The sequence below is a fragment of the Erpetoichthys calabaricus genome, chromosome 7, assembly GCF_900747795.2.
Source record: "Erpetoichthys calabaricus chromosome 7, fErpCal1.3, whole genome shotgun sequence".
Classification (NCBI taxonomy): domain Eukaryota; kingdom Metazoa; phylum Chordata; class Cladistia; order Polypteriformes; family Polypteridae; genus Erpetoichthys; species Erpetoichthys calabaricus.
This window is the reverse complement of record NC_041400.2, coordinates 186,951,916-186,965,535: the sequence shown is the minus strand read 5'-3', so window position 1 is coordinate 186,965,535 and position 13,620 is coordinate 186,951,916. Positions and strand designations below refer to the sequence as shown.

The 13,620-nt window shown below is 40.4% G+C and overlaps 1 protein-coding gene across 1 annotated transcript in view; it reads right to left on the bottom strand.

Moving 5' to 3' along the window:
* The window catches only part of chrna8 (cholinergic receptor, nicotinic, alpha 8), a 474,679-nt gene that overhangs the window by 172,218 nt on the left and 288,841 nt on the right, over positions 1 to 13,620 (bottom strand). Inside the window, exons 3-4 of the mRNA XM_028805834.2 lie at positions 9,825 to 9,869; positions 8,674 to 8,783 (exon numbers count right to left, since the gene is read on the bottom strand). Coding sequence (XP_028661667.1) covers positions 8,674 to 8,783; positions 9,825 to 9,869 — 155 coding nt within the window. The remainder of the gene's footprint in view (positions 1 to 8,673; positions 8,784 to 9,824; positions 9,870 to 13,620) is intronic.

Here is a 13,620-nt window from a genome sequence, read left to right as displayed (position 1 = left end):
CATCTTTATTTACATAGCACATTTAACACAAGTGCAAGTTAACCAAAGTGCTTTATAAAAAGAAATCCCAAAAGTTAAAAGCAAAAAAAAATATATAAATATAAACAAATAAATAAATATAAAGTTAAATACAACATCAATACTTTACTATGAACCAAGGTATGTTTTCAATTGAGAGCTTTGTTGGGCTGAATGGCCTGTTCTTGTCCAGATTGTTCTAATGTTCTAATGACGGTTAATTTGTGGTTCTCTGTACTAGGACTGTTGTTGTCATTGCCATCATGGTGGCACTTTGCCAACAGCAATACTTTACAAGTCTTTTTCATATGTAGTCTACTGATGCACTGGTGAGGCCTCATCTGGAGTCCTGTGTGCAGTTTTGGTCTCCAGGCTGCAAAAAGGACATAGCAGCACTAGAGAAGGTCCAGAGAAGAGCGACTAGGCTGATTCAGGGGCTACAGGGGATGAGTTATGAGGAAAGATTAAAAGAGCTGAGCCTTTACAGGAGATTAAGAGGAGACATAAGTGAAGTGTTTGAAATTATGAAGTGAATTAGTCCGGTGGATCAGGACTGTGACTTTAAAATGAGTTCATCAAGAACACGGGGACACAGCTGGAACCTTGTTAAGGGTAAACCTCCCATAAACAAGTTTTTCTTTGAACAGAGAACCACAGTAGTGTGGTGGACAGTAGAACTTTAGGGACCTTCAAAACACAAATTGATGTGATTTTGAAAGAATTCAGTGGAGAGGACTGCCAAGCTTTGTTGGGCTGAATTGCCTGTTCTCGTCCAAATTGTTCTAATGTTCTATTGAGCAGCTTTTATTTCAGGACCCCTGTGTATTTGGCCGCATCCGTCCTGTCTACTTGGCCGTGTCCCTCGGGTCATTGTCATGTTGAAAGGTGAACTGTTGCTTCAGTCTGAGGTGGCATGTGCTCCTGTGCAGGTTTTCTTCAAGGACCTCTCTGTATTTGGCTGCATTCATACTTACTTCATTTCTGATCAGTCTCTCCCTTCACCTGCCCCTCAGAAGCACACCCATAGCTTGATGTTGCCACGACCATGTTTCCACCGTGGGGACGGTATTAGGCAGGTGATGAGCATTGCCTTTTCTTCAGAAAACATAGTGCTTGGAGTTCTGCCCAACCAAGTTTAAGTTTTGTCTCATCAGACCAAAGAATCTAGTTCCTCATGCTCTCAAAGTTCTTTTTGCAAACTCCAACTGGGCTGGCCATTCTACCATAAACGCCTGATGCATGGGGCGCTACTGACATGGTCAACCTTCCAAGAGGTTGTTCTATTTCAACAGAGGACTTCTGAAGCTTTGTTATGGTGACAGTTGGGTTCTTGGATGCCTCCCTGACCAGGTCCATTCAATTTGAATAAATGCGCTAATAGCACATTGCTGCACCCACCACACGACAAACCACCTGGATTGGGACCCAAGTGCAGCGGTTGACACCGAGGCACAACACTGAAAGACTATGAGGTTTTTTACGGTGGCTGGAGAGCCAATCCTGCCATCAACCCCAAGAATGGCCAACTCTAAAGAGGGTCCTGATAGTTCCAAATGTCTTCCATTTCACAATTATTGATATCACTGTGCTCCTTTAAACACTCAAAGCTTTATAAACAGTTTCACTCCCTCAAATCAATCTTTGCCTCCTCACAATTTGGTCATGAAGGTCTACTTAGAGTTCCCTGAACTTCATGGCTTGGTTTTTATCTTGACATGTAGTGTGAATTGTGGGGCCTTCTATATAGAGTTACACGTGTGCCATTCTTAGCAATGTCCAGTCAGTTCAGTTTGCCAATGGTGGACTCCAGTCAAGTTCTTGACACATCTTAAGGAGAATGAAAGCGAACAGGTGGCACCTGAGTACCATAGCAAAGGGTCCAAATACTTCAAGGAATGAAAGGTCATTACGGGTTATTAAGTGTAGATTGATGGGCAACAATGGTAGATGTATCAATTTGTTGATTTTTGATTGGATTTGATATACTTTGTTAATCCACAAAAAGAAATTATCTTTTGCATGACCTTTGGGGGTCAGAGCACAGGGTCAGAATTTAAAATTAAATCTACAACCCAATAAAGTGTACAGAAAGTGGAGGGGGTTTTAATTCTTTCTGTATCCACTGTATACATTAACTTACATACCATCATCCACCACAACACACATTTAACAAGACAAGAAGGTTATAAAAATTAAAAACATGTTAGCAGAGATGCATTTATTGTAAATATCTACAGTATTAAATATAAGTTTAAATTAAATAATACATAGTATGTGACAGTATGTGGTAGTGCAGTTGAGCAGGGCAGCTGCATGCTGGGAGAATTATAATGGGCAGTGATGAGGAACCCTGGTGAATGGGGGGAAGTTCTTTCTGTTTCCAATATATCAGACCATATTGAGTTTGAATCTATCTATCTATAGTATCTCACAAACGTGAGTAAACCCCTCACATTTTTGTAAATATCCAAATTGTCAATATTTTGCCCAAAGTGTCAAAATTTTGTGCGGCAACCATTATTTTCCAGCACTGCCTTAAGTCTCTTGGGCATGGAGTTCACTAGAGCTTCACAGGTTGCCACTGGAATCCTCTTCCACTCCTCCATGACGACATCACAGAGCTGGTGGATGTTAGAGACCTTGTGATCCTCCACGTTCCGTCTGAGGATGCCCCACAGATGCTCAATAGGGTTTAGGTCTGGAGACATGCTTGGCCAGTCCAGCACCTTTACCCTCAGTTTAATTAGCAAGGCAGTGGTCATCTTGGAGGTGTGTTTGGGGTCGTTATCATGTTGGCATAATGCCCTGCGGCCCAGTTTCCGAAGGGAGAGGATCACGCTCTGCTTCAGTATGTCACAGTACATGTTGGCATTCATGGTTCCCTCAATGAACTGTAGCTCCCCTGTGCCGGCAGCACTCATGCAGCCCCAAACCATGACACTCCCGCCGCCATGCTTGACTGTAGGCAAGACACACTTGTCTTTGTACTCCTCACCTGGTTGCCGCCATACACGCTTGACACCATCTGAACCAAATAAGTTGGTCTCATCAGACCACAGGACATGGTTCCAGTAATCCATGTCCTTAGTTTGCTTGTCTTCAGCAAACTGTTTGCGGGCTTTCTTGTGCATCATCTTTAGAAGAGGCTTCCTTCTGGGACGACTGCTATGCAGACCAATCTGATGCTGTGTGCGGCGGGCATATGGTCTGAGGACTGACAGGCTGACCCCCCACCCCTTCAACCTCTGCAGCAATGCTGGCAGGACTCATATGTGTATTTTCAAAAGACAACCTCTGGATATGACGCTGAGCACATGCACTCAAATTCTTTGGTCGACAATGGCGAGGCCTGTTCTGAGTGGAACATGTCCTGTTAAACCGCTGTATGGTCTTGGCCACCATACTGCAGCTCAGTTTCAGGGTGTTGGCGATCTTCTTATAGCCTCGGCCATCTTCTTATAGCCTCGGCCATCTTTATTTAGAGCAACAATTCTTTTTTTCAGATCCTCAGAGAGTTCTTTGCCATGAGGTGCCATGCTGAACTTCCAGTGACCAGTAGGAGAGAGTGTGAGAGCAATAACACCAAATTTAACACACCTGAGACCTTCTATCACTAACAAGTCACATAACACCAGGGAGGGAAAATGGCTAATTGGGCACAATTTGGACATTTTTCACTTATGGTTGTAGTTACTTTTGTTTTCAGCGGTTTAGATATTAATGGCTGTGTGTTGAGTTATTTTGAGGGGACAGCAACTTTTCACTGTTATAAACTACATGCTGTACACAGACTACTTTACATTGGATCAAAGTATTATATCTTCAGTCTTGTCCCATGAAAAGATATAATAAAATATTTACAAAAATATGAGAGGTGAACTCACTTTTGTGAGATAATCTATCTATCTATCTATCTATCTATCTATCTATCTATCTATCTATCTATCTATCTATCTATCTATCTATCTATCTATCTATTGTGATGTGAAATTTTGCATACAAGTTCATAAATATTTTGAATGTCTTTATTTGTAATTTAGACAAAGCAATGTAATATTAGTGTTACATTTTTGATAAGAACAGCAATGGTTTGATGGTTTAAGAAGAACTTCCCCCCTTTCAGGACTGAGTCTCTGTGTCATTTTATGACAGGGTTGGGAGAAGTGCCTCAAACAAGTAAATGTTTCTCTGCAGGACTCTCAGTCAACCCCCACAGGAAAGCCAGGTTGCCTAACTGCCAAGCTTTACCTTAACATATGGTTTGAGGGGCAGGTGTGAAGGTTTTCTGTACCCCCATTGGTCTGAAGTATGGCTGTTTGTAATTGGCTTGTATCAGAAGTTTTTAAGTACCACGACGCCCTATTGGCTGTTGGGGTTGGACAGAAAATCTATAAATTTGCTTGCTTTACCTCGCGCTCTCTCTCTCTTACCAAACTGATGAAAGAACATCACACTCACGCCATGAACCGAAAAGGACAACACAATGAAGAGCACAGCCCAGCAGCCATATTGAGACAGGCATGTGGCCTGTTCTGAAGAAAGCTGACCTCAAATGATGCCTTAACTAGAGACATTTTAAGTAACAAACAAGTCTTTGTGCTGCCTAAAACTACCATCAACATTTATCAGGTTGTATGGTTGCCAGTATTCACTTGTACTTTGCTTATTGTTATTATTTATGAATATTATCAATTATACATTATTTAAATTGTAACTTAACTCCTGCTTGTCTTTTACTACACCTAATTGCCTGAGGTTATAAATGTAGAAGGGAAGGTGGGGAGATGTTATAAAGTACAATATCTTGTAAACAGTGGTAAGTCTGTGAGATTTGAGGCATTCTGACAAAGGGTACATATTAATAATACAAAAGGGGAAAGCAGAGTAAAATATTACTCTACCAAGACAAAATACCAATGGAACAGATGGTTTATATTTCCTGAGTTTACCTTAGTGCCAGCCCTGCATCCTCAATACCTGTGCCTCAGTTCATCCGCCAAGGTGTCTCGTAATTTGGATTGTGAGTAGTTCTTCCTTCATGTAAATAAAGTTCCTGACACTCAATTTTATTGTAAAATGATCCATCTCCATAGTATACTTAAACAAAAGCACTTCACACGTAGTAGACAAAGAGTAAAGTAAAGAGAAGACAGAAAAAGAAAGAGAAAAGTCGTAATACAGACAGAGCTACTGGTTAGGCTGGATGCCAGGGACGTGGCATTCCAGGTGTCAGGGTAATTGATTACTCCTCATCATAACTGCTGTGGTTCCTTAAAGCATGAAGAGCTATAACTTAATGAAGTTTAAGTAAAATAATTTTGGCAATTTAAAAAAAAAAATCTGTCAATTAAAAAGTGTAATACACAAAGCACACAGGGATTGTTCCTCAATAAATCACACTTCAGCAGAATGAAACATCTGAATGAAATACGACAAAGATTTTATGACTGCCATCATTCTTCCAACCCAGTTGTATGACAGTGAAATATGAGCTTTGAGTATTCCAAATGTGATCAAAAGGCAAGCTGCCAAAGAAAAAAAATCCATTTAAAATTTTATAAAATTATAAAGCAAGTGTAGAAGAACCTCACAGTGAAGCAGACCCTAACGGTGTAAATTCCCTGTTCCACTTTCTGTAGTTGCTGATGCCACCTGTAGGGGGTGTCTAGAGTCATATCCTTTCAAAGTCACACAGCGCTCCCTAATAAATCCACACTCCCAACAACATAGGCCTGAAACAGAGGAAGATCAGTAAAACAGGAGTGCAGCATTCCTTACTACCAAAGAAAAATTTACTAGCAACATGCCATGAGAAGTCAAGCAACATAACACCTTATATTGGCTAACTGAACCATTACAATATGCAAGCTTTCAAGGCAACTCAGGCCCCTTCTTCAGGCCATTTTAACCTGCCTGGTGGTATGCACTCTGGACCCCTTGGAAGTCGTAGCAAAGGAAAAAATTAAAACAAAACTGAGTGTCATTATGAACAATGATGCACATCCGTTTTTCAGCAGAAGTGTATCAGAAAATGCTAATGGGGCTCCTTTATACTAATGGAAATACAGTACATGTGCATAATGGCGCATGGTATCTGGAACTGTTAGGTCAGAAGTTTATTTTCATTCTTTTTAATTTCCTGTCCTTTTTAGTCATTCTGGTGCCAGTTTAGACTATAGTGTCTATCTATCTATCTATCTATCTATCTATCTATCTATCTATCTATCTATCTATCTATCTATCTATCTATCTATCTATCTATCTATCTATCTATCTATCTATCTATCTATCTATCTATCAATTCCTTGGTTACAAGAACCTAACAAGGCCATTATCAATTAGACAAAACGTCCCAGAAAAGAGTAATCAAATGTTTCTTTAAGACAGGGAGGGAGTCAACAGTTCAGATGGATGTGGGCGGCTTGTTCCACCAGCTCAGATCTACATATGAAAAGAGTCTAGTTTGAGATTTGATGCCACACAGAGGTGACATCACCAGAAGTTGTTTATCAGGAGACCTGAGTGGGTGAGAAGGAGCAGAGGACCTCACTGCTCTCTATATATATGTAGGTGCTGACCTACTCTGTAATCAATCTTCAAGAATTTGAACCTAATATGTGCTGATATAGGAAGCCAGTGTAGTGTTCTGAGAAGAGGAGGGTCATGTGCCCACCTGGGCTGGTTGAACACCAGACATACCGCAGCATTTGGAATCATCAGCCAAGCCTTAACACACGCTGGTCTTCCTGACACAAGAGAACATACACCACAATGATGAGTGGTATTTAAATCCACAATGTTGGGTTCATGAGGCAGGGCACTAACCACCACACTGCCATGTTACCCTCATTCATTATACTATCATTAAGTGCCAACACAGATGAACTGCCATTTTAATAAAGCTGTTTTTGAATCTCAGTCAAGGTCTAGCTTTGGACAGAAGCCTTTTTTATTGCAGTAAAAGAAACATTGCCTTAAGGGTTTAGTGTGAAATTTCTGTGTTGGACTAGACACCATTTTTGGCAAGTCAAAATCTGTTATCTACTCCTGGCAGACTAGATCAGGATATTGGAGCCTTGTGAAATGAGCAGTGACATTGGCCCTGAAGGACAAAACAGCTGCAGTTTAAAAAATGCCATCACAAGTTTGGACTGCAAAAGCAAATCGAGTGTTAGTGCCACTGACTGGGGAAGTACAGTACACTTCAATATACACATGCAAATGGAATGATGCGGGCCATTAGCAAATTGTGTATCATCTCTGAAAATACACAAGCACTCCTCTCAATTGCTTTCATCTGTTATACAACAATTAGCGTGGCTCTAATGAAAGGATTAGTCAGAGGAATACAGTTGGCACAGCATATAAAACATGAGTGGCACTCTCTGCTTCTGGGTTATGACTGACTACTTACTTTATAACTTATAACCATTAGTAACTAGATATAATATCACAGAGTATAATATTCTTATACACATAGACATACTCTCATTTTTGTAGAACAAACGTTTGGCTTTTGGCTCTCCAGATTTCAAGAAAGAAAGGCAGAGTGAGAGACCCTAGTAAGATATCCATGGGCTGTCAGAAGGGGAAGAACCTTAAACATCACAAGCAAAAAGTTCATTTTTGTGTGTATCATTTTTTAAAATTTAATTTAGATGATGGGTACAGTCAATACAGCGTCATTACATCATCTGTGCTGTCACTAGTGGACCTTTTTATTGTATAATGATGGAACAGTTTCTATACCTAACCTGAACTTTTTCAGATTTTATTTCAAAGAAATCTCATGCAGATAGATAGATAGATAGATAGATAGATAGATAGATAGATAGATAGATAGATAGATAGATAGATAGATAGATAGATAGATAGATAGATAGATAGATAGATAGATAGATAGATAGATAGATAGATAAAAATCCAATACTAGGATAACACAGTGATGGGTGCCACCATCTTAAATAGGTGCAGCCTTGTACTACCAAAGCTGGAGAAGATTTCGATAGATAGATAGATAGATAGATAGATAGATAGATAGATAGATAGATAGATAGATAGATAGATAGATAGATAGATAGATAGATAGATAGATAGATAGATAGATAGATAGATAGATAGATAGATAGATAGATAGATAGATAGATACCCATCTCCAACAGCATTGGGTGCTGATCCTGGGGCAGGACAGCAGTGCTTCAACATGTGATAATTAGGTTTGTATGTCCATTTACTGAAGTTGTTGAATGTAGTTCAGGGTTGAAGAGCTGCGGCTTATCCAGAAGTATCGTAGGAAACACTCACATACACAAAGCCAACAGTCAACGTAACACACACAACTTTGAGATACAGAAGGAAGTCTGGAGTAGCGGCAGGAAAAGTGAAATAAACATGGTGAGAAAGTGCAAACTGCACATGGATGGTGACCTGACTGGAATTTGAACCCAGGACTCTGGACCCGTGAGGCAGCATCACTAAATACACCATAATGATTACAACCTGATAATTATAGGGGTCCTGTTTTAATATCTGTTTAAAATGTTATTATTGTTAGGTGTCTTTGGGTGCTTAATACTGTATATATTAAACATAAAACAGACGCCAAAAAATAGAACAGAAAAAACACTGGATTTCGGCAACAGGGATTTAACTTACCTGTTGTAAAGAAGTATGTCTGGAACCCAGATCTGATCAGACGGGAAACGCAAGTTTTGAACCCCAGGGTATTCTGTGTGATTCCATGTTAGGTAGATGTCTGTCCAGTGCTGATAAAAAAAATACAAATATAAGTTAATTCTAAATATAAAGTAAAAAAGATAAAATGTAAATTAAAATACAGTGGGGAAAACATCTCTGTATTAGAGTAACACACCCACATGGAGAACACACACCGTATTCAGATGTGTGTATTTTAATGGCTACACTGTATGACCTTCATCTCGCCTCATTTTCCTATCCACTTGTCCTGGTAAACAACCCTGGAATACCACAAGGAACAGGCCTGTCTCCTTTTCTCTTCATTCCATACATCTCTGACTATACATATATCAGCAGGCCATGTCACTTGCAGATATAGGGGGATGAGACAGAGGAGAGGAGTCAGGTGGAGAACTTTGAGAATTGTCGGCAACTTAATATCAGCAAAACCAAGACACTGCTTATTTACTTTTACCGCAATAAAGAGACTGTACTCTATGTCTGGTCATTATTCAAGGGGTGGATATAGAGTAGGTCTACTCCTACAAGTACTTGGGGGTCCACATGAATGACAAGTTGGACCAGTCTCAGAACACAGAGGAATTGCAGAAGAAAGGGCAAAGCAGGCTCTTCCTCCTTAGGAGACTGTAGTCCATTAATGTGGAAAGTTACATCCTTCACATCTGTGAGATGACCAGTGTGATTTTCTATGCTGTGGTGAGCTGGGCTGGTAACATCACTTCAAGAGAGGCTCACCGAATCAACCAGCTAATAAAAAGGGTAGGCTCAGTTATGGGGAACACTCTGGGCCCCCTGGAGGTTGTAGATGAGAAGAGAATGAAAATGAAACTGACTGCCATTAGGAACAAAGCTACACATCCTCTCTGTGATACAACACTGACGATGGGAAAGGGACGATAGATAGATAGATAGATAGATAGATAGATAGATAGATAGATAGATAGATAGATAGATAGATAGATAGATAGATAGATAGATAGATAGATAGATAGATAGATAGATAGATATTTATCCCCATCACATGCACATACATAAAATATTCTTGCCAGTTAATAAATAAAATATAGACAAACAAAGGAAGTTCTTACCAGCTGTAGCCATGCGTTTGTCATCAGTACTTGGTTCTTTTCGTCCTATAAAATATAAAACAAGGATGACAATGTTACATAAATGTTTAAAATCTTCAGCAAAAACTTTAATTTAGTCTACCAAGTTATAATTATAAAGCTGTAGAAGACTGGAGCCTGATGGCATGGTTGATTCAGGCAAAACAGCCATTCATAATAATGACAGTAACTATTTAGTTCCATAAAATGAAAGACTAACAGATGCAACAATAAAAGTCCTCATTCAGAATTCTTGGCATTATTTTTGAAATATGTCAGCATACACAATGAGAACATTTGGCACCCTTCAAGTAAATTCCAAATGCTCACATAGCGATGAGTACATCAATAAAACATCTTGATAAATCTTTGCAAATATTGTTTTAGGGTCGTTAAATACATATTCCACCCAAAAATTGTATATATATTGTTTTATATTTTACTTCCCCCATGCATTCTGTAGGGTCGACAGAGAAAAAATTTCAATTTCATGTTTTTGAGAAGGAAGCACATTACAGGGTACACAATAATGAGCAGCGCTGTACAATGGGAAATGATGTGATCAACATCCATGGAAAAAAAGAAAAACTAATTCAAGTAACTCGTGTTGCATTATCCACACATCTGTTATCCATTGTTATGTGTCTGCGATTGGGAGGCAGCTTAAGGGCTCTGGTGAGGGTAGTTACACACCAAACCACAAGTTGGCGCTGTGTGCTCTTCCTCCCTGTGCAGAACAGGAGATTGACGGCCAGTCCATCACTAACGTCACATCCGTTGTCTGCCCTCCTGGACACGCCCCTTCCTGCCTGGAACCAATATGTCTGGATGTTCAGCCATGTTTGAGTTAGTTCTATATTAGGCTCCTGTGTGAGAAGATATCATTGTTATCTTTGTAAAAATATCCTTTTTTTTCACTTATGTTGGATGTGACCCCAACCTTTTTCATATCTACTTCTTGTCTTACACAATTTGCATGTTCAAAACATGCAAAACACATTCTTTTTTTATTGAAATACTAGCCGTCCCCCGTGGCTCCGTCCGCTTAGTAGTGAAACAGTACAGACAACGGGTATTGCTAGCTAAGTGGAGGCAAGGTACACTCCAAAGCATGGCTAGAGGTAGAGCAGTTCAAACAGAGGCTCACACGTGAGTGAGGAGGGCTCTGCCTGGCTCCCCACTCCTGACATGATGCTTCCCCCTCCCCTCGGCCCGCAGCCTCCGTCTCGGATTAATGTGAATAAATCGCTCCTGCAAGCGAACTATGATACTTAGCGCAATGAAAGAAGTCACAAAATCAACCGGAATGTTCATGCAAATTATAGAAATAAACCCGATCTAAATCCAGGTCCGCTCCAACATGTCGTGAGAGGTAGACCTACTCAAATGGAGGTTGACACATGAGTGAGGAGGGCTCTGCCTGGCTCCCCACTCCTGATGTCACGCTTCCCCCTCTTGGATTCTCGCACATAAATCGGTGCCGCAACCGAACTATGATTTTTACTGTGATGAGAGAAGTTGCAAAATCAACCGGAATGTTCAAGCAAATTATAGAAAAAAGCCCGATCTAAATCCATTAAGTAGTTCTCTCGTGAAAATCAGACAGACAGACAGACAAACGTTGGATTTATATATATATAGAGATTATTAAAACACTAGATATTAAGCCCGTTACAATAATGGGCGCTAGAACAGTAGTGCATAAACATTAGTATGTGGCTGTAATATGCGTCACTGTATTGTGTGCCTTTAATTTTCTCTCGCAGTAATACGTCTCTCCAGCAAGTACTGTGCAGTTCCCCAGCAAGTATTTTAATCTGTGCTGGCATGCCGCTGATTATTGTATGTGTGGCGTCTCCCCAGCAACAGATTTTATGTGCAAAAGTCATCCTATTGTAATATCATGAAAATTCGTATATTTAGGAAAACCCCTTCAACGACTGACACTTTATGCTTTACCAGGCCAAGTTTGTTAATCACAAATCTGACATCCTCAGAGTGAACACTTGCACAACAATAAACACTAATCCCACCTCTTTGGGGAAGCTGGTCTCTGCGTCTCAGTACCCGATTGGATTTTTCGTGCGTTATGTTTTAGGTCTTACCTCATTTAGCGAAATCCGATTGGATCGGCCGCGCGATATTTTATAGGTCCCGCCCTCTCTGTCTTGTGTGACGCGTCAGGCGGGCTTTGAAGCATCTGCTTTGAAGCATCGCACCGTGCCCCGCGCACAACGGGCGCTAGAACACTAGTGCATAAACATTAGTAGGAACAGTCTATATTAAATGGCAAGAGACTTTGACCTCATTCTTTTTGTTGGTCGTATTTTTCTTTCTTTCAGCCTTTCTTTTGTTGATGTTTACTTGCTGAGTTGACCGTTCTTCATGGGCTGCCGCCGTGTATTGTGTGTCTTTAATTTTCTGTGACAGTAATACTGTCTTGTACGTCCGCTGGCTTGTACGTCCATAATATACCTTTAATTTTCTCTGGCAGTAATACAGGCGTGCGCGTCGGTAATATGCCTTTAATCTCCTCTGACAGTAATACTGGCTTGTGTGTGGCTGTAATATGCGTCACTGTATTGTGTACCTTTAATTTCCTCTCACAGTAATACTGGTTTGTATTTCCGTAAAACGCCTGTAACTTTCTCTGACAGTAATATCGCGCATCGCACCGTACCCCGCGCATGCGCACTTCACCAGAAGACACACACACATGGACACCTGGACACACACAGGGATTTTATTAAAGAGGATACTTATGGAAAACTCAGCATACTCCTTATAAAGAAGAGGCGCATTCCCATAATACAGTGCTTTGAATTTTGATTAGTTGGAGTGAGCCACTGGGCATGTCAGACTATGCAACTGGTCATGATGGGAGTACTCAACCAACTGCCTCTGAGTTGCTAAGATTATGTAAAAGGAAGCCATGACTGAAAATCACTGGAAAAGGCATCCAATGTGGACTGTACCTGAAAAATCTCAGATCATAGACAGACTACACGAATACAATCTTAAATACCCATTATTGGATTTGTACCAACTGCACAACCTTTCTACACACTTTGTAAGAAAAAATACAGACACCAAGGAAGAGTTGGGGCACCCATAGGAAAACTCTCTATAATAATAAGAAAACACAGGTTATAAACATGTTAGAAGAAACGTCCTTGTCGACATGACTCTCCAAACAGACTGCCTCAAGATGGCGGAGCTTCCGGTGATAAGGAATTCCAAATGGAAGGGGTGGGTCAAGGCAGGCAGACATCACAAGTGACATCAGGGATTTTGAAGCTGTTGATCTTCCAGCATGCAGAGAGGGGAAGAGATAAGGTATCAGTTAACAGCGCCCTCTTGTGTTCTGGTGTGAAATTACCATTATCTGAGCCATTAAGCTTCCTCCAATGCGTATGCGCGCGAAGCTTGCACATATTGTTAATTTACTTGCTTGATCATTATTCTTAAATATACATTTAGACTCTTTTGTCAGACCCTTAACTAAAATGTTTGTCTTATCCTTCAAGTATATATCAAGCACCTCAGAATTACTCCTGGGAAGTGCACTTACTGACTAGGATAAGAATTTGTCCCACTTTAGCGAAGGACATGAGAAGTAATTATGAAACATCCTACACCCAGCAAATAAGAGTAAAGCCAGATAATTGGTACATCATGATTCACCGAGATATTTTCTGAAGAATCACCTTCCCACTGCTCTGGCCACAAGAAATGCCCTGCAAAATAAGAGTTATACTGAAACTAGCCACGGCTATTC